General features: G+C 43.9%; 1 protein-coding gene across 1 annotated transcript in view; it reads right to left on the reverse strand.

The window, feature by feature from the left end:
• The window catches only part of adgra1b (adhesion G protein-coupled receptor A1b), a gene marked incomplete at its 3' end in the record, with an annotated part of 214,341 nt that overhangs the window by 17,090 nt on the left and 175,909 nt on the right, over nucleotides 1-21,342 (reverse strand). Inside the window, exons 16-17 of the mRNA XM_080508039.1 lie at nucleotides 20,221-20,344; nucleotides 1,456-1,601 (exon numbers count right to left, since the gene is read on the reverse strand). Of these exons, the coding sequence (XP_080364165.1) occupies nucleotides 1,456-1,601; nucleotides 20,221-20,344 (270 nt within the window). The remainder of the gene's footprint in view (nucleotides 1-1,455; nucleotides 1,602-20,220; nucleotides 20,345-21,342) is intronic.

The raw sequence follows: 21,342 nt of genomic DNA on the forward strand, positions 1-21,342 counted from the left end.
TATGCATGTTCTACATCTGCCTTTGTCGGTTTTCCATTGGCACTGTGGTTTCTACCAAGATATGCGTTCAAGACAATCGGTGAATCTAAATTGGCAAAAGGTGCAAATGTGTAGGTGGGCAATTGCGTGGCTCTGTTTTGGGGTTTGAAGGACTGGTAGTCTGTTGTGGACCCTGCCTGGATGGATGGATGAGTGAATGGTGCAAAAACATCCCTCACTCCAGAAGACTGTCTCAACAATTGCAGAACACTTTGACAAAAGTTATAGTTTTTGGTTGGTTGCTTGCCTCAGACACTGGGCAGCAGATAAAGCTTAAAGGTAACAGGGGAGCCATTTGCAAGAATGTTAAAGATAAAAAAAAAAAAAATCAATAATGTAATGATCCCAAGCACACAAATCATTCTATCATGAAACAATGTCAATATAAGGAACCATGGCAAAGTCAAAATCACATGTGGATTTTCACATTATAGATAGGGTAGAGACAAAGGAACAAGGCTGCAAAACCCCTATAACAATGTGTTTTTGTTGAAAGGGCCAACATTAGCCTAAATAATTAAATTGTGTTATTGATATTATGCTACAAAAAGGTTAATCAACAAAGTGATGGTCTGCCAGAAAATTACACCTCCACTTTATCAATGATGATCAAAGGTACTGCTTTTTTTTTTTTTTTTTTTTAGAAGATTTTTCTTTTAATTTTATTATTAGATGTTGCTCAATTTGTAGTTTGGGTCCTCTTCCAATTCTGAGGTTTCCTGTTTGATACCCAAGCTTGATCTGTCTATAGGTTGATGTTTCCTTGGGTAAGACACTGAACCCCTTATTTGATCCCAATGAAGGTTTGACAGCTATCAATATTGATGTGTAAAAAACTTTGAGACTACTTAAATGGTGAACATGCACTTTAAGAGTCAAGTCCATTAACCATTTAGATACTAACAAACTACACGTCCACATTTATGATTGAACTGGCATGTTTTATGAATCGTAAGATATGCAACTACTGTAACTAGCTTACTTACACTCTATATATTTGTTCCCGGACCAATTTCTATTCAAACATGTGAATGCAAAACCATATCATTGTGAAGTACATTTATATTGGGGCCTTGGTATTTGAACTGATCTGAAAGCTTTTTTCACCAGTAGCTCCCAACTTGAAATGAAAACAGCCAGTGAATGTTAAAGACAGCTGTATACATCTTGCAGCTCCAGTCAGGTCATGTATAGACAACAGTATGGAAATAAGCAAAATAACAGTGCAGTGAACCCGACCTTGACCTCGAAGCAAACACATGAGCCGGAGTGACTGTGCAAAGGGAGATTTCAAAAAAAATATAAAATATATAATACTACACACACACAAAAACACACACCTGCAATATGTTTATGCCCTCTCACGTCCAGAGGCAGTCAGGGTTGAGGAGGGCATGCGAGGAAGTTTGTGCTTACCTCAACAGGGGCTGCTTCGGGGGTGGAGGAGGGTCACCGTCTTGACTCTGCGGAGGTTTCTTGGTCACCTGCTTGTAAATGTTCCTGGCCGTCACCCCGAGCCACAGCATGGTCGACAGTGATGAGTAGTGCAGCACAATTCCGACCTGTGGATGGGGTGGAGGGTGTAAAGGAAGGTGCGTCAAGTTATTGCTTTGACTTTCTTGAACTTTTGCTTATGCACATACTGAGTGGCGTGTCTCAGCGCGAAATGTCAGACATGATTATATTCCTATAACTCAAAGAAGTAGATGATTAAATAAGCAGCCAATTCTCCCTCGAAACGAAAAAATAAATAAATAAAACACCATCAATGTCACTCCAAGGGTGTCTCCACAGACACTTTCCTTCAAGACCTGACTGCTTTGTGTTATCCTTCCTTGAGAAAGAAACAATAGTGCAGGAATGGAAAGATAGGTTCAAAAAGTGCTATTGAATCATCAAGGTTGTCTGGGATAAGAGCATTATAGTGAAGTTATACTGGTGGATGCTGAGCAGCCCCTTATCAGTTGAGTTAGAGGACATGAGGTGTGCACAGTGAATAACAAATCTGAATAGAAATGATCATCACGTTGACAACTATCTGAGCGTGAGTGTTTTCCGAAAATGCGCCCAACACATATCTCCGCTCAACCCTTGTTTTAATATTCATGAATAATGTTTGAATGGGGGAACTGATCTAACTTTGTTTAAAGGTTCTGTCAGCTCGTAGGAAGAGAGCACCGAGACGAGACTTGCGGGGGAGAGAGAATAGGGAGGAAAATTAAAATGCACCCAGCCTTTTCTCCAACCCAGTCAAACCTGTTCTTGGTATACCGCAATCCAGTGAGATACCCAATCAACTGGCTCTGCTCCAGATATGATAGGCCTGGGGACCAGAGCTAGCGTAGCATGGTCCAGACGCTAATTGGAAGTGTCCTTGAGCGGGTTACGGAGAGCAGAGAGCGGGTGGTAAGTCGATCACTGCTTCCGAGGCCGCACACTTCAGAGCTTCATTAGCGCCAAGAGCAGACAGAAAGGAAGTGCGTTTTAATGCGGTTATGAGCGAGGAGGAGGGGTTCTCAAATTAACCGCGTGTGCATTGACTGTAATTGGCTGATTAATGTCCTGAACGCATTGTGTTGCACTTTCAAATGCCTGATCAAACAAACTACAGCTATCCTCCAATTCAGAATGCCAAATTACATCAGTCAGCATTGAAGAGGCAATGCAGTCTCTGTGGCATGTATATCTGGCAAAGCACAAATCAACCAGTGGCTGTGTCCTTGTCACTCATTAAGCATCAATGGTGATACAATCATGTTCACTCAAGCACTCTTCTTTAGTGCAACCTCAGAGTGAATTGTAGTTTCTACTTCACTACACACATCTGACAATTTTAATTACTTGAAAGATGAAAACTATACCCAGCTATTATTCTGACAGTCTTATGTCATTTTTTCTTTCAAATGTCAATAAATCCTTCAGTCAAAAGAATTTAATGAGACAATAGACATGAAATCACACGATGTCTTGGGCTCCATTTACACAAAGTGAACATGCAAGACTTTTTGTTATGTTTTGGGTATCCGTTTTCACTAATATGGTGCTCGGAGCCTCTTAAAAGGCAAGTTTTTGAAAGGTGGAACTTTTTGACTTTTTTCCGACTTCATCGGAAACAGAAAGTTTTTTCTTTCTTTCTGCTTTCCTCCTCCATTAATCATTTGACAGCCCCTCAGATTTATCTTCTGTCCCCTGGATACCAAACTGTATTTAACACTGCAGCTCCACTATTATTCATCTGAGACTAAAGTAGGACTTGAAATATTTTACCTAATCTAGCTCAGAATTCATGAATGCATTTTTTAAAGCAAGAATTTCATTTGTAATGGAGTACTTTTATATTGCTGTATATGTGCTGCAAGGTAAATGGTTTATATAAGATTATCTTATATTTTTACCTATGTATGGTTTCTTTTTGCATTTTTTTCAAGCGATGTTCCCATAGATTAGATCAAGACTAAAAATGTCTTAAATATATTTTTTCGAGTTAAAAATAGAATTACAAACTTTAAATGATGGTGCATGACTATGACTTTTTGCAGATGATGTCTGTTTTCTACTTCAAGCATTGAACCCAGCTCAAGACAGTATACCAAGACAGCTACATTCCAACATGTGCACACGTGACATTTTCAGTTTAAAGACTCATTGAAAAAAAATCTTCAGAATGTGACTAAATAAGAGTTTCAGTGTCATGTCGATTAAATCTGTGTATTACATACCTCTCCCTACTGAAGTGGGAGAGCTAACAAAACAACAATCGACGCTCATGTCTTGCATTACTGGGCCTCCCTCTTCCCTTACTTTTTTAAGAGATCTGAATATTTCTTTCATGAAGTAAGAGTTCTTGTTTGTGAAACTTGTGAAAGAGATTTATGTTCCTAGTAAGTGATTCCTCTGGTGCATTCTAAAATAACAATGTCATTGTTCGAAATCCACAACTGAAGGCAGATGACACACTACTGTTTGCCTGTAAGAAACTATTTCAATAGACCCTTCGAGTATTGATGTGTTGTTCTGAATTTTAAAACTGTAGCTCAAGTTGACATTTTTGTCAAAATTCTGTTCAGCTGGCAAGGTTTTTGACACCTCAAGATTAGCCCTCAAAGGTAATTCGCTATAATGGTATCATCATCTGAGTTGAAACCACATCATTTGAACTCATTGTGACACTGATGGACCAGAAAACGATTCACAAATTACAGTTTGATTAACTCCGAGACCAACCTCAGGGTACATGTGACAACAAAGTAGCATGAAGCCTCTGACAGCCGGTACAACGCTGACAAAATATACAAGAATAATGACAATAATTCACCTTGAAGAACATCCACACATTGAATGTGATTGACTGACTGCTCACGACAGACACAGCTATCATTTGTTTATGGATGAAAGCAGTTGATGTTAGCATTTTTGCACATAAAGCAACATGTCTGATCCACATGTGGATATCTCAACAAAGAGGCTGGTAAAACGTGAAACACACATAATGACTGTTTACAATCATCATTAATATCCGGTTCCAAAACACTGGACATATCTGTTTAAGTTCTGCAAAAGAAGCACATCTGTAATGGATGCTGGCACGTGGCAGGGTGACCTGACTGCTGAACAAAATCCTGTTTTGACATTTGATATTTCATTATCCAGAATGGCTCTGTGTGCCTTCACCTGGTGAGCCTTTGTTAGCAGAGAATCTGGGTAAATACGAAAATTCAGTCAATGACCGGATGAGTGGGCAGCACAATGATCGCTCAGCTAACAAAAACAGGAGCTGGAAACGAGTCCAGAAAGTCTGATCAATGTGTCCCCTTTTTTAAACAGTCACAACATCTGTCACCTCCGAGTCCCTCTTTCATCTCTTGTGTAGATGTCAATGAGGCATGAATAAATGAAATGGTACGTCGTAAAAAAAGTGACTCCATTTAGATGAAGCAGACAGCTGCACAATGATTTCACTCATTTTTTTTCTCACCAAAACATGATGACAACACTCCAGTATGTTGTACTGCAGTATAAGTAGACAGATTTGGCAGTTTAGAGGGCCTACATTACCATTTTTTGTTGAACTGACTCTGCAGTGCTTTTCAGCTAAGTGCCCTTCCGCTCCTGTGAAATCGCGACAAATGTGACAAGACAAAGATGAATACAAGACAAAGATGTCATGTTTGATACTCGTCACAGGAGGATTCAGAAGGTATGAAGACACAATGGGGAGTTTTGTGTGGAATTGGTGAGGGAGCAGGACAAAAGGCTTCTTGTGAACTTAAAGGAACACAAACTCACAGTGCCTGCTGTGAAATGCTGCGAAGCTGTCACTGACATTTCCTAACAGATCCAAACAAGGCGTCCGAAAACATTTCAATCTTGTCCTCCTTAAATAGCATCATCTTGCTGTCCAACTGTGATTCAAGCAGATATAAATGTAAATAGTCTCATCCAGTCAGCTTCAATCACTGTTTCATGGACGAAGACTTTCCCATTAGGCCATATACAAGTTGCTCTGCCATTTTCATGGATTTTGTTGGAGTTCATTTTGCAGGAATTTGCCATTTTTTGAGGTTAAAGACGGGAATGTCAAGTTTCCTGTTACAGACATACAATATTAAAGCGCTCTTGATGCTCGAATCCATGTTAACCAATGATGTCTCAATGATGTCGCTCACCGAGCTTTGGCCGGTCTGGTTTTGCAAAACCACTTTGTGTCAATAAATGGAAATATCCAATGTTTTATCTGTCCAATAAACAAGGCAAAAAAAAAGAATAAAAAGTCTTGCGCCATGACGAATCAAAGAGAAAACACATCATGAAGTGCTTTACAAACAACTATAACCTCCAAGCAGTCAACTCTTGTTTAAATTCCCACATTTCTATGCAACTCTGATTGCTGTTGGTTGATGTTACCATAGTTTAGAGGAATCTAGTCAGTTCTACAGAAACAATTTGTATTTTTAGGTAACAAACTAATCAGACGTATTGACTTTCTTTTGACATTTCAGAACAAATCTATACTATGTTGGACTATACAGTCCATCCATCCATCCATGGTTGATTTTAGCGAAGATCATTTTCCAATTTGATTGGTGGTTCGGTCCCTATCTTTGTCCAAGTCACGTGGACTTGGACAAACACTGAACTCCAAAAAACTCCCAATGGGTTTTGCCATTGGTTTGAGTATGCATGTGTGTGAGTGTCGATGACCATGTGGTTGAATAGGGTAAACAATTGATGTTCACGTGACATTTTCTAAATACCTCTTCACTGTGGAAGTTGTGGGGCTCGAGACCAGTGCGACCCTGGCTATGTCTATCAACTAACAGTAATAGCAGAAAAAATTAAGAATACTCTGATTCATTACTACCACCTGAGGTTTATCGTGGCATCACAAAAAGGGAAATCTATTTCAAGTGCCATCAGACAAAAGTAAATGCTGCCATTTTTTTCTCTCTCTCTTTAATTTCTTACAAAGCCGGTACACTGTAGGCCTGAATCCACTGTTTACATTGTAGAAACACATAACAATAAAGCACAAGGCAAGGCATGTTCGCTTTCATCAGAAGAACACACAGAGAGCTGGAAGACAGTGCCAAGCACCACAAAACAATGTTAACACTCTACAAAGAAAATGTAAAATGGTGCCCCACAGCATTGAACAATAAGACAATGTACACTTGTAGAAAACAATTAACTTCAGTGTCAAAAGTCACAAACACAGCAAAGCGGAAACAAGGCTGTTCAAAAATAGAACAAGGCGAGTTGCAAGGATAGGCTGTGGGTGAGAGCACGTGTGGAGCTTCAGTCGGGGCATGGAGGGGCACCGAATTCTTGTAATCTGATTAACAACCTAACTGTCACCGCCTTTGTGGAAAGTAGAATTGAGACATCAGTGGCAAACATCATTGTCATCACTTTCAGATGGGATCTCATATTTAACTCTTGCAACCGCCTTTGTCCACCTTAAACTTTTTGGATCTGCCCATAGATAAGAGTTACACTTGACTGTAAAAGGAAGGTTTATGAGACAACCTCCACATTCAAACAGCACCCCAGACTTGTATCACTAGTCAGTTCCAAAGTACAGCGTATTCGCCCCCCCCCCCCCCAGCTCACGTGAATTCTGAACAGCACCTTTTCTGCAACATGCTCTGTTAAAATAACATGGTTTGATGAACTGTTTTAGCAATTTTACCATATGCTAACAGTGCTATCCTCAAAAGTTCTTCCAAGCCGTCTTCTATGGCATATTCATTATATCGGTTTCCCACTGTGTTTGATGCATAAGTAACCAGTCTACCGGAAGCCTTTACATGTGGAGAAATGAGCTCAGGAGCTCTCAAATTGGACCCAATGGAAGTACAAAGCAAATCAGTGGAAGGACTGTAAAGTCTTTCTCTCTTCTTTTTTTTTTCAAGCAGCTTTTGCCGTCACAACTAATTTCACAGCAGCACACTAATGAGGAAATCCTCTGTATGGCATCTTTAAGCTGACAGTCAAATGTAACCTCAGATCTAGGTCACATCCTCAGCTAAGTTTGTCAGTAAATTAATAGGTAATCTAACGACGTCGGTGCTCGATGAACGATGAAGTGAGAACGATGAAGTGATACAGATTATGATGGTCTGAGGTAAGATGAGGTAAGGCCAGTAAAAACGAGGATATGCACTGTGTGTATATATTGTGTGTGTGTGTGTGTGTGTGTGTGTGTGTGTGTGTGTGTGTGTGTGTGTGTGTGTGTGTGTGTGTGTGTGTGTGTGTGTGTGTGTGTGTGTGTGTGTGTGTGTGTGTGTGTGTGTGTTGCATGTCGGGCTGCTTAACATGGGGCAAACACAAAATGTAGCGTGACAGCTGGGGTGTTGCTTGAATCAATGATAAAACAGGCCTTGTTTGAAGAAAAGATAGAAATGGAGATTAGAGATGACTTTGAATTTGAGGCCGTGAAAAATGTTGACTGCTGCACAGCAATAGTGCCACAGTGGGCGCATGGGGGTGGGGGAGGCATGACTGACGGATGGCAGGGAAGGAAGGATGAGCGGAGGATGCAGGTAGCGAGGGAGTGGGGGAGGGTGGGGTGTGCACACCTCAAGTGCAGCAATCGCAGCCAAAGTTAGTTTCTAAGCTCATTGAAGTTCCTTCTGTTGGAGGGATAGCGTGTACTTACTATTTGTCCCCATGGAAGAAGAGGAGGAGGAGGAAGTGTACACATGTGTGCAACAACATTGCATGCATCTGCCACAGTGTATGCACATATGTCGTGCAGTCGTGCGTCTGCTCCACCGGCGCTGTAATCAGAGCTAAAACGGTGTCTGCTGGGACTCTGCCTGGATCCCAGTGGAAGTGCAGACAATCTGGGCTCCTGCCCAAGTCTGCCGAGGGTTATCCTGTTAGCAGTTATTGTGTAAAGGAGGGGCATCAAAAATAATTCAAAGGCCCCCCCAGGCAAAAGTTGGATAAATGAATAACTGAATGAATGCTAGAAAAGCTAAAGACCCATGGCGGGGCCTCACTGAGGCTACATTCACATAAGCCAAAATGATCTTTTTTCTCCTCGGGGTTCTCAAAAAAGTTTCACTCATTATGAGCTATGAACACGGCTCAACACGAGGCTTCAGGGCATGAAGTACACATGCCACCCTGTAGGGGTGCTGTGACTCACCAAACACACCAAAAAACGCCGGAGAAGAGAGAGCACATAGAAATTTAGAAGTAGACTCCTGCTCGTAAACCTTTATATAACTCCAAATTCTATAGGTCTATGGCCCATCAGAGCTTGGAGTCCGTGATTGTTGTGGTTATTAGGTGACATTGCGGACCGCGGTGGGGGGGAGGGGGGCAATTACGTCATCTTTTTTCACCCAGATGATCGCCTTAACTGTCCATGCCTTGGGGTGTTGAACGGCACGAGCCGGGGTTTTACAATTTCCCCTCTCTGGGACCCGTGTTTTAAAAAAAAAAACTGTTTTTGTGCTTCTAAAACACAGCCTCGTATGGATGACAGGCCAAAAACAACTTGTTTAGGTTAACCAGCATGCTCGTGTGGATGGCCCCGGAGGTGCACGGGTTTGTTGAAAACACCTGCACTGACACAGCTGGGCTGGAGGTGTGATACACGAGTAGATTTCAGATTTGAAGCACCCTTCATCATAATTCTGTTCTTATTTTAGATGGTGTCTGACCTCCTTGTAATTCATCACATATTTAGTATGCAATTTAGTGCATTTATTACAGAAAAAAATCCTAATCAGAAGGCTTTTAGTAGAGCTCGAGTTGATAGATGACGGTTGTCGAGAATTATGCATCACTGCAGGTACTTGATCGCTTGTAATAAAGTAGAAAAACTTGTGGTACTAAACTGAAGACCAGTTTACCATTTTACTGTAATTAAATAACATTTGTCTTCATTTGTCTTAATGTAATGTGTTACAGCGCTGAAATTAAATAATCACATTAAAGTTACTAATCAAACATGTCATTACATAAATTTATTTATTAACTGAAAAATCGACAAATCAAACTTGCCCTTCACCCATGTTCAGAGTGGAAGCATGCCTAATCATTGATAGACTTCTCGCTGCATACTTGTCTCTGTGCAGAAAGAGCCGAGTGTGAAATTTGTGCATTTCCTAAAATTTCAGGACCAAAATAATAAAGATTTGATAATAAAATCTAATTGTTCTCCCTTTATTCTCTTTCTTTCCACTTCGGGTGGGTCTTGACTGAATCTGAAATCAGACAGCTCAAATATGTGGACACAAAAAAATCTTATCACACTATCAACCATCATGTCTGTGCTTGACTTTAGAGATTTCCTTTATTCCCATGCTGCTCACTCTACCTTAAAATAGCCTGATCCAGTTTATCACTGTGCTTTGCGCTTCATTACAGCAGATAAACATCGTTCTCCTCATTGTGTAGAATTCGAAAAAGCAGGTCGGTCCTCACGAGCATCAAGAAACAAACCACATTCGATCATTTTTCTTTATAAACGTCTCCAGCAAATGCTGCACCAATCTATCACGTCTCCACTCAAAGTTAAAACTTACTGCACCGCTGAGCAGATCCCCAGACTGTTTAACTCCGTTATCGCCCTCAGGTTAACTCTGAACTTGGTCTACCTCACAAATTACACATGGAATGAAGTACAGAGCAACCACAGGAGTACATTTCTCCAATTTTAATATTATAATTTTGAGTCCATTTACACGTTTTAAGGTGAGATCCTAAACTCGATTAGATTCATTCAAGTTGTATTTATTATCCAAATACTTTCTGATATTGCAATCATGTTTGTGGGAAGATGTTCTGCGCTTGAAGCTGCATACGTCCCTCCAATCAAATGTGATCTGACAACTAATTCTGCTTGTAACAGCACTTAAGCTGGCTGAGATGTAATTCATTCACCTCTACCTTTCCCTCCATCTACCAAGAGAAAGAAATAAAAATGACTGCAAAGGCATGGAATTTGAATACATTTTACATTTTTATTGTGATTTAAAAACTTAGATAAGAAGTTATCACATTTGAAAATGTATTGTAAAAAGTGCAGTTTTATTGACTTTACTATCTCATCTTTCCCTGGCACACAGCCAGTGCTAGTCAAATTTGTGAAATTTCTTTTGAATTGAAGACAATTTTACAACTACCTGCAGGTCATATCATTACAAAATGAGCTAATTGAAGAGCTATTTTTGCTCTAAATGGCTTTATTTTTAGGTTGCCACCGGATTGATGCTTCTGCCTCATAGCAAGAAGGGCTTGAAATCTGGGCTTCAATATTTCTGTGTCGAGTTTGCATGTACTCCATGTGCCTACAGTGGATTATTCTAGGTACGCCGGCCTCATTGCACATAAAGGCATTACTGAGAGGATAATTGGTGGCTCTAAATTGTCTGTGGGTGTGAGTGTGTGGGTGTGCTGCCATTCACTTGATGTTGCTCCAGCTCCAGCAATGGTCTTCTGGTGAGGTAAATGAATTGTCCCTCAACGTACCGACAATACTTTAGATTCCACTGTGAGGATTGTGCATTAGTTCTGGTCTTTTGGGTGGACTATGTGTGATGTTAGATGTGGTTTCTACCCTTTCCCTACATATGTACTTAAGAAATATGAGAAAACCTTATAGATTTAAACTTCTTATAAGGTTCAAAACCTCTGGTCTGGTCTCGCGGCAGCATGCCAGTTTTAGTAAAGGTGACGCCTTGGGTTTTTCAACAATTTTACCTCCTTGGTAGCTCTTCATCAGCTTTTCATTGCTGTATGTTATGGCTGCTCATGTGGTTACCAAGTCTGTTTTGGTTTTTTTCCTCACATATTCTGTGAAAACAAAATTTGGATAAAGAGGTATACATGGCATGGAGTGTGGTGTGGTCTGATTTCTTTTTACTGTCATTATTTGATAAAGCACATCAGGTTATGCTGTGCAGATGATTGCTTGAATAATTCACTTAAAAAAAAAAAAGAATTGTGTTTTTTTTGTTGTTGCAATAAATCTCCTTTTCCATGTACTACAAGTGTCTGCCTCGGTTCTGGGGTGCAGCCAGAAACCAAAAACATAAATTGTATAACACCTACAGGCCATTCTCCTTATGATGGGACAATTTTTTGTGATAAGTTCTGATAAATTTTATCACAAGTTCTCATTCTTTCTATTTTAAATCCCCTATCGCTCTCATGATTGCAAAAACTCATGACTAATTGGGAGATTTTTTTTTTTCAAAAATTGCAGTCAATCAAAGAAACTCCCGGGTAAAATTAGATCAAAATATCACCAGGAGTTAAAACACATGTTGCACGGTTGATTTTACATTTGCTTGAGATTCGCACAACATTCTCGAGATAGAAAAAGTCATTTTCAATTGAGACGGTCTCAGAACAGATGATTCAGATTTCTGGCCCAGACAGTGTAAATACTATCCCTATCAGACATAAAGCAAAATGGATAAAAGTAATGCAGAAGCTGCTGATGAGAATGAGGACCCCCAACTTGAATAAAGACCTGAGGGACGGGCTCATTTCTCTCACTTTCTCATTCATTCAAGGTTTCGAGATGAGTTTCAGATCCTCAGCAACAAGGATTATTCTGCATAAATAAACTTGCGCAAATTTTATGAACAAATCAAAATTCAAGCAGCACATGTTCAAGGTTTTGCATCTCATGTGAGAAAATTCAGAAGCAAATATTTTGAGATAGTTTGAAAACTCCTTCTGTTCTCAATCTGCCACAGTCTCGTGAGGTAGGGCCTTGAGTTATGTGAAGATAAAACACTATGGAAATCACAGTGGGGCAATGGTTAGCAGCCTCAACTCACTGAAGAACTCAAGTGCTTTTCTCCACTGTCAAGTTTGTGCACCCTGTACATTAAAGACATACTCGCTAGTTTAATAGATGGCATTATTCACCAGAATTCACCAAGCGTTGGATTATTCACCCACTAATGGTTAGTTTTACCCTCCTGATGATGTGTTGTTGCAATAGTAATGCTTATATAGGTCTTGTGTTACACTGCGTTGTGCAGTGGAATGAATCCACTGAGAGTGTATCAAGCCTTGATCGTCTCCTGTCTCTGTGATCCTAACATGGATAGAGTCAGTAGAGAATAGAATGAAAAGTCAACCAATAAAAGACACCTGTTTAAATGTTAATCAACTGTTTAATGGTGCAAATAAATGAATGGAATTTGGCATTGTGTGACTTTTCTCCATGAAGAAATGTGATTGTAATGGGAAGCCACGACCAGTCAGCTTATGTTTGTAACCTACGTAAGTGAAAGACTTGATGGTTCTGACACAGGTGTTTTTTTGTTTTTTTTTAGATTTTCCTGTCACTGAGTCTCCTGCCAGACAGCTCGAGCAAAGCCGGCTGGATCTCAGCTGTAGAGGAGTCTTTTTGAGTCTTTACACCACGGAATAAGGGGCCACCTGAAGTGCTTGTGACAGCACAAGAAGCTGCCAAGTCCTGAATGCACTTCCACCTCGCAACAAGGGAGAGTGACTGAAGGCGACAGAAACCCTGATTGAACACTAGGAAAGAAGTGCACATCAATCTCTTCCGTGACTACATACAGTTACTGTAACGCTCCCTTTCCCTTCTGAGTTGAGCCAGTGGCGGACCATGTTTCATGGAGTCCCAACAGCCTGAACGAGTCCAGCTATCAATCAAACAGAGAGGAAATCCGTCTGGACCGTATGACCTTGTAATCATGTCAAAGAGTTAAAGACAAACCATATTGCTTTTATATCGTCACCTTCACTTTTTGTGACACCGTGTCCAAGACTGAGATCAGCGACACTGAACAGATGTACCGTGTCGCTCTCCATGAAGTGGATTTAGCCAAATGCAAGACAACCAAATTGAAAGTGCATTTAATATTACAATATTATCAGTTGTTTATCTCTCACTCTAATGACATTCATCTTGTACTTACTACTAAGAGTACAATTCAAATTACTCTTCTACCTCCATTCTTTTTGTACAAAAAGCTAAAAACAGCAGAGTGCTAGGAGCATCTCTCTGGCCCGTTTCTAAAGCAGACCTGACTGCTGAAACCTCCACCTTCCGCCTCCAGTCTCACTAACTGATTTGTGTGACACAGAAGCAGAGACAGGGACACCACACATGTGAATTCATACGGAGTGCAAAGTCTTCCATCAGAAATGGAAAATCTGGAGTTGCCTTCTGTTTCGGAGGGATTTGAAATAATCTACTCATATCAAAATATGCAACATGTCATCACCATAGCCAATTAAAAAGCGTATATCCTGTCTTAAATCATAATATCTAACCCTATGTCACGAGATGTATTTCAGTTTAATTCACCTTATCATATGCAGTGGCATATTATGGTTTTCATCTTCACATCACAGTATCCAGTCTCTTCTAATTTGAAATCACAATATTAACATTCGTATCACAAAGTCTAGTTTCCTGTCATATCGAGCCTCATAACATCAGAATAAATCCAATATCGATGCATTATCTGGAGTCATTACATGACATTTAGTCTGAAACACGACATTGAGATATCTTGTCTGAAATAACAATATTTACATCACAATAGCTAGCCAAAGATAGAAGTTTAATATTTTCCCTGAACTATTTGATAACCACTCCTTCCTTTATCATTTGATATTTTCAGAACATTGAACAAATCTCACTCGGTGGGTGGAGAAAGTCAGACTGGGACTGATTCATGTGGAATGACTACATTGTGGAGGCGGAGAAAGAGGAGACGGACGAAGGAGTCGAGTCGCTTTTTCCTTTATTTTCTCCCACCGTCTGACAGTTCACCTGTCAGATAACCAACCCCCTGTGTCACCGCACTTCCCCTTATATCCCCTCCCACTATCAACACCACACCACGTGCCCGACACACCCACTCCATTCTGGTTGGGAGAACCTCCCTTTCAGGTGCACACCACACAGGCCCCCCCCGAACAATCAGAATGGTACTACTAGAAAAAACATTTTTTTTTTTTTTTTTTTTTCTTTAGTCCCACTTGGGTGGTCTGCACAGCCGACCATATCGGCTGCGCTGCACCACCACAGGAGGAGGTGCAGGAGGAGGTGCAGGTACCGGCACCGGGGTTACTGCAGGTGCAGGCGCTGTGGCAGCTGACGACTTGGGGGGGGCGCCCACGTCTTGGGGGCTGTGCCACCTCCACCGGCTGCTCCGGCATGGTGTGGGCCGGCTTCAGGCGGTCCAGTGAAACCCGGACCCGTTTACCCCCCATGTCCACCACAAAGTTCTTTGTCCCTGCCTCCAGGACATGAAAGGGGCCGTCATACGGCGGCTGAAGTGGGGAACGGTGAGCGTCATGTCTGATAAAGACATATTTGGCTGTCATCAGGGTTTTTGGGACGTATGACCGGGGAAGGCAGTGATGAACTGGGACTGGGTCGAAGGTGTGGACTGCGCCGTTGAACCTTGGTCGTCCTGCTGTGACCCCCCAGGGTTCCGATGGCTGTGGCAGGAACTCTCCGGGGACCCGTAGTGGCTGCCCCAACACCAGCTCCGCAGACGATGACTGGAGATCTTCCTTCGGAGCCGAACGCAGGCCCAACATGACCCATGGCAGTCGGTCAGCCCAGTTGCTGTCTGTGAGTGTGGCTCGGAGCGCGGCCTTCATTGTGCGATGGAACCGCTCACAAAGTCCATTGGCCTGTGGGTTGAATGCCGTCGTCCGGTGCAGCTGCACTCCCAGGCCTTTAGCCACCTCTGTCCACAGCTCAGACGTGAACTGGGAGCCTCTGTCCGAAGTGACGTCCAAGGGCGTGCCGAACCGTGCCACCCAGGTGGCTATAAAAGCGCGAGCCACCTCTGCCGACGTTGTTGAAGCCAGCGGGACCACCTCTGGCCACCTGGTGGTCCTGTCCACCATGGTGAGGAGGTGAGTGAAGCCTTGGGAGGGAGGCAGCGGACCCACCAAGTCCAGATGCACATGGTCAAACCTCCGTTCCGGGACCAGGAACGGTTCTAGGGGGGCTTTGGTGTGACGCTGTACCTTGGCCCGCTGACACGCCACACAGGAGGCTGCCCAGCTCCTGACGTCCTTCTTGAGGCCCGGCCAGACAAACTTTGCCCCCACTAGCTTCACCGATGCTCTCACGCCTGGATGCGATAGGGCATGAACAGCATCAAAAACCTGCCGTCTCCAGCCAGCAGGTACCATGGGGCGGGGCTGACCTGTAGACACGTCACAGAGGAGTGTGGCACCATCGTCGTGGAACAGCAAATCCTGCAGTTGTAGACCTGTGGTGGCTGTCCTGAAGGCCTGGATGTCAGAGTCCACCTGCTGGTCGCTGGCCATGGCAGTGTAGTCCACCCCAAGGTGCACAGAGTCCACGTGTGCCCGGGAGAGGCAGTCGGCCACAGCATTGCTTTTTCCAGCCACGTGCTGAATGTCTGTGGTGAACTCGGAAATGGCAGAAAGGTGGCGCTGCTGCCGCCCAGACCATGGCTCCGAGGTCTTGGACATGGCGAAGGTGAGGGGCTTGTGGTCCACAAAGGCAGTAAACCGCCGACCTTCCAACAGGAACCTAAAATGGCGGACAGCGAGGAAAAGAGCCAAAAGTTCTCTGTCGAATGTGCTGTACTTCCTCTCGTTGTCGCGCAGTTGTTTGCTGAAAAACGCCAGAGGCTGCCAGGCTCCAGCCACCCATTGTTCACATACTGCGCCCACTGCGTAGTCCGAGGCATCGGTGGTGAGCGCTACCGGTGCCGTGGGAGATGGGTGGGCCAGCATGGCGGTGTTGGAGAGCGCAGCCTTGGCCTTTTCGAAAGCCAGGATCCTCTCTGCGGACCAGTTCACGTCCTGCTTGGCCTTTCCGCCCCTCAGGGCTTCATAAAGAGGCCGCATCAGCTGAGCTGCATGTCTGATGAAGCGGTTGTAAAAGTTCACCATGCCCAGGAACTCCTGCAGTGCCCTGATGGTCTTTGGGCGCGGAAAAGCAGTGATTGCTTTCACCTTAGCCGGTAAGGGCACCACTCCCAGTGCTGCCACATGGTGGCCCAGAAAGTCAATCTCTGAGAGTCCAAAACAACACTTAGCTGGGTTCACGATCAGTCCATGCTCCTGCAGTCTTTCAAAAAGCTGACGCAGGTGTAGCAGGTGCTCCGCGGGCGAGGCGCTGGCCACCAGGATGTCATCCAGGTAGATGAATAGGAAAGGTAAGCCCCTTAACACGGAGTCCATCAAGCGCTGGAACGTTTGTGCTGCACCTTTCAAACCAAATGGCATCCGCAGAAACTCAAATAGTCCAAAAGGTGTGATCACTGCAGTTTTGGCTACATCCTGCGGGTGGACTGGCACCTGGTGGTAGCCTCTCACCAGATCCACCTTGGAAAATATTACCTTCCCTGCCAGGTGGACAGAAAAGTCTTGGATGTGCGGAACAGGGTACCGATCATGTGCCGTGACTGTATTAAGGCGTCGAAAATCCCCACAAGGCCTCCAACTCCCATCAGATTTTGGGACCATATGCAAGGGGGATGCCCACGGGCTGTCAGAGCGCCGCACGATACCCAGTCTCTCCATAGTGGCAAACTCCTCCTTAGCAATCGCCAGCTTTGCCGCATCCAGTCGGCGGGGGCGAGCAAACACCGGCGGCCCAGCCGTGGGGATATAATGTTCCACTCCGTGTTTGACTACGGCTGCTGAAAACGTGGGGACTGTCAGTTCAGGAAACTCTGCCAGGAGCCGCTGGTACACATCCCCCGAAGCCAAGATATTAGCAAGGGACACGACCTCTCCTTTCCCCAAAGTGCAGGAGAAGGAGGAGAATGAGACGGCGTCCACTAGGCGGCGATTCACCATGTCCACCAGGAGTCCATGCGCACACAAAAAATCTGCTCCCAGGATGGGCACGGACACAGCAGCCATCACAAAATCCCATCCGAACTGACGGCCATTAAAACACACATTCACGAACCTGGTGCCAAATGTGCGGATGGAAGTCCCGTTCGCAGCATCCAGAGGCGGCCCTTTACCGCCGCTCTCGACGTCGGTGAAGGAGGCGGGAATGATGCTCCGCTGGGCCCCGGTATCCACGAGGAAGCGCCTCCCGGATACAGAGTCTTTAATGAAGAGCAGCGTTCCGATGTCCCCGGCGCTCATGGCTGCTAACGAGCGACGGGTCTGGCGTTTCCCGGCACAGAGAAGGAGCAGGGCGGCGTGCAGCGCTTGGCTCTGCTCCCGAACCGCCGGTGGAAAAAACACAGCTGGTTGTCATTCCTGCGCCGATCCGTAATCGTCCCGACCGCAAACTGCGCTTCCTCCTCCGGCCGGTGTTCCGGTGGCTCCGGCAGGACTGCATGCACTCCGTACTGCCGTGATGCGAGCAGGAGCTTGTCTGCCTCTTCCGCCAGCCCCCGATAGTCCTTTGTGTGCACGAGTGGAGAACTCGCCAGTGCCGTGCGGACCGGAGCTGGGAGTTGACGCAGAAACAGGTGGATAAACAGGAACTCCGCGTCCCCCGATCCCCGCAGCGCCAACATGTTCTCCATCAGCTCCGTTGGTTTACTGTTTCCCAAGCCGTTGAGAGACAGGAGACGCTCGGCTCGCTCGGCGTTGGGAATCTGGAACAGCCGCAGGAGCAGAGTCTTGAGGGCGGCGTACTTTCCTTGCGCCGGCGGGTCCCGGAGCAGCCCCATCACTCGGCGGGTGGTGGAAGAGTCCAGAGCTGCCACGACGTGGTAATACTTGGTGTCGTCGGCCGTGACTCCTCGGAGGTGGAACTGCGCCTCGATGTGCTGGAACCACGGTTCCGGATGATGTGGCCAAAACTCCGGTAATTTTACCGCTGCGGCGTTCACCACGGGCGCACCGGCCGCCGCGCCGCCGGGGATTGCACTGCTGCTGGCTTCGGTCGACATGTTCGCTTGTCAGGGTCACCAATGTGGAGGCGGAGAAAGAGGAGACGGACGAAGGAGTCGAGTCGCTTTTTCCTTTATTTTCTCCCACCGTCTGACAGTTCACCTGTCAGATAACCAACCCCCTGTGTCACCGCACTTCCCCTTATATCCCCTCCCACTATCAACACCACACCACGTGCCCGACACACCCACTCCATTCTGGTTGGGAGAACCTCCCTTTCAGGTGCACACCACAACATACAAGTTTTCCACAGAATGAGAAGCTTATGGAAGCGGAATCAAAACTAATCTGCACAGGAATAAAACATGACATAAAGACCAAAGATGCAACTACATGGTGAGGCCTGTACTTGAAATGCATGTTTACGATCTTATTCTATCATGCTAATACTGCAGAATTGTGCCAATTAGCCAATAATACAACTTTTAACTGAGCCTTCCAGCAAAATATCTAATAACGTACACCATACAAGATATTCACATTGAGTTATATTCTCAAGACCTACTTCTCAGGCTTATATTCCTTGTCACTTAATATTTATAGCAGTGTTATAAATTCATATTTATATGAAATATTTTGCACTATGTGAATGACTATAGTCAGAATGGTGGTGTTTTATAGACCATGACTGAAAGGAACTCTTTATACCCAGAGAGGCAGTGTATATGAAAGGAAAACTAATCCCTACCAAACTGAAATACCACATAATGAACCTCTGCAAAAGTGCATTTTCAGGCTGTACATAAAAGGCAACACTCGTAATATAAACCCTAATGTGCTTGGAGATAAACACAGCCTCAGTTAATCGTGCGATCACCATGAGATGTTGCTAAAATAACAATCGCACATCATTTATATGCTGCACAATGTAGCCGGAAATTTGGAAAGTTTTCAGTTGAGAAAATTCCATTTCATATAGTAGGTGACAACAAGAAAAAGCTAACAAATCAGTGCCCCAAAAATGTAAAGCTAAATAAATTGAGATACATTTTTCCTACTAAGAGGTGTTACCATCACCAGCCATACTTCCCAATATGTATCACATTTAATTCACCTGTGATGCTACCAGAAAACATTTAGGTACATAATCTGACAATTGTGAATCAAACCCTGTGTATCAAACCCTGCACATTCACTGTTCTAGTATGATATCAAAGTATGATAAAATCTTGTATCCACCATATTTTGCTGTATTTTTGACATTGAAACACACTATTCATCATCAGCATGTCAGAAAGTGTTGAAAAGCTCGAGCACACACACCGTGAGGCCTGATATACAACATACAAGTTTAAAATACTCCGTATTAAAACATACATATTGACCACAAAACCTTTTACATGCTGCAGCGTGTGTAAAATACAAACAACATTTGGGCCATAACATCCACCGTCAACACCCTGGGCAACAAACGAGGACACAGAGGACAATAGCGAGACGAGGACTGAGTGCAATTCGTGATGGGAAAGCCTGAATCATCAGCGCTCATTGTGCCACCGCTTTAGAAAAACAGTGACCAGCCTGTACATGCAACTGAAACACAGCGAACACGCACACACACACACACACACACACACACACACACACACACACACACACACACACACACACACACACACACACACACACACACACACACACACACACACACACACACACACACACACACGTGTGTGGCCTGGCGGCGATGCAGCCATGGCCTGCACTCAGTGGTGCTGTTGCTGACACCTGAATAGACATTCACAATCAATTTTGTTTTTTTTTTGCTGAAGAGCTTGGAGAGCGGGACGAATGAAAAGCGAATGCACTTACTGCTTGACAGATGATGGGGTATTTGATTCGATTGATGCCACCGGCAAACACAGCGAAGGTCAGCGCCGTGTGGAAGCAGAAGTTGAGGAGCATATGCCATCCCTTCCGACTGATGCGGATTGCGCTATCAAAAAAGAATAAGAGACAAACATTTAATTAGCATGTACATGGCACATGACGGAGTGTTTTTGCATTTCATCGTGAACTAAACTCTCATTGAGATTCCGTTTTCAAGGTATATTGCCCACAGGACTTCCAAGTGTGATTTAAAGCAGTTTCTCACAAGGTCTGCATAAATTATCTTGCTACTGCCATATAGATTAAGAACCACATGAGAACTGACGAAGACTGCTCATGGAGACTGAGGAGTGCAAACATGCCGTTCTATATGTTGCTGCCAATATGTGTAGTGAGCACAGGATATTTTAATAAGCCTCTGTAAAGTCATGATTTAATGTCAAGTGGAGATTTAGTGAAGTTATAAAATCTGTGAAATGTTCAGTTCTACTTAGATGAAAAATGACAATTCTGTGTTTTTGCATGCTGGCATAATCCAAAATATGAGAGATTTTCTGTTTCATAGATCATTCCTTTATTATTCCTGAAAGTGCTTTACAAGACAAATCCATTTACGGCCATGGAGTGCATGCGTGATAGCAGGGTTTCAGAAAGTTGCGTACTTCCCCCGTTTCCACGTATACAGAGTTGGAGTAAAAAGTTCCACCTTGGGAGCCTCTTTCAAAAACTCAGAGCATCGTTGCATACGATGTGTAAACGGACACCCAACAAATGTTTTCAATTTCCACTTTAAAGCATTGTGTAAACAGGGCCTCAGGCTCTGCTGTCATTGCTATTTAAATTCACACTGTCTTGATCCCAAGGTCTGAGAGTTTTTCCAAAACTTTGAGAATAAAAGTTCGGTCTGCCTTTGACCATGGTGGGTGATCGAGAAAAGTATCATTGTGAAAGAAAATCATCTGGTTCTGGGTAAAGTTTCTAACAATTGCCAACCTTAGCAGACATGCTGTAACTGCCCAAACAGATTCAGGTCGAATAACAGTGTTGAAAGGTCTTCGACTTTGCGCCGCCCACAATTTTAACTACACTTAGGCACGCAGGGTC

The sequence above is a fragment of the Blennius ocellaris genome (genome assembly GCF_963422515.1).
Source record: "Blennius ocellaris genome assembly, chromosome: 13".
Lineage (NCBI taxonomy): Eukaryota > Metazoa > Chordata > Actinopteri > Blenniiformes > Blenniidae > Blennius > Blennius ocellaris.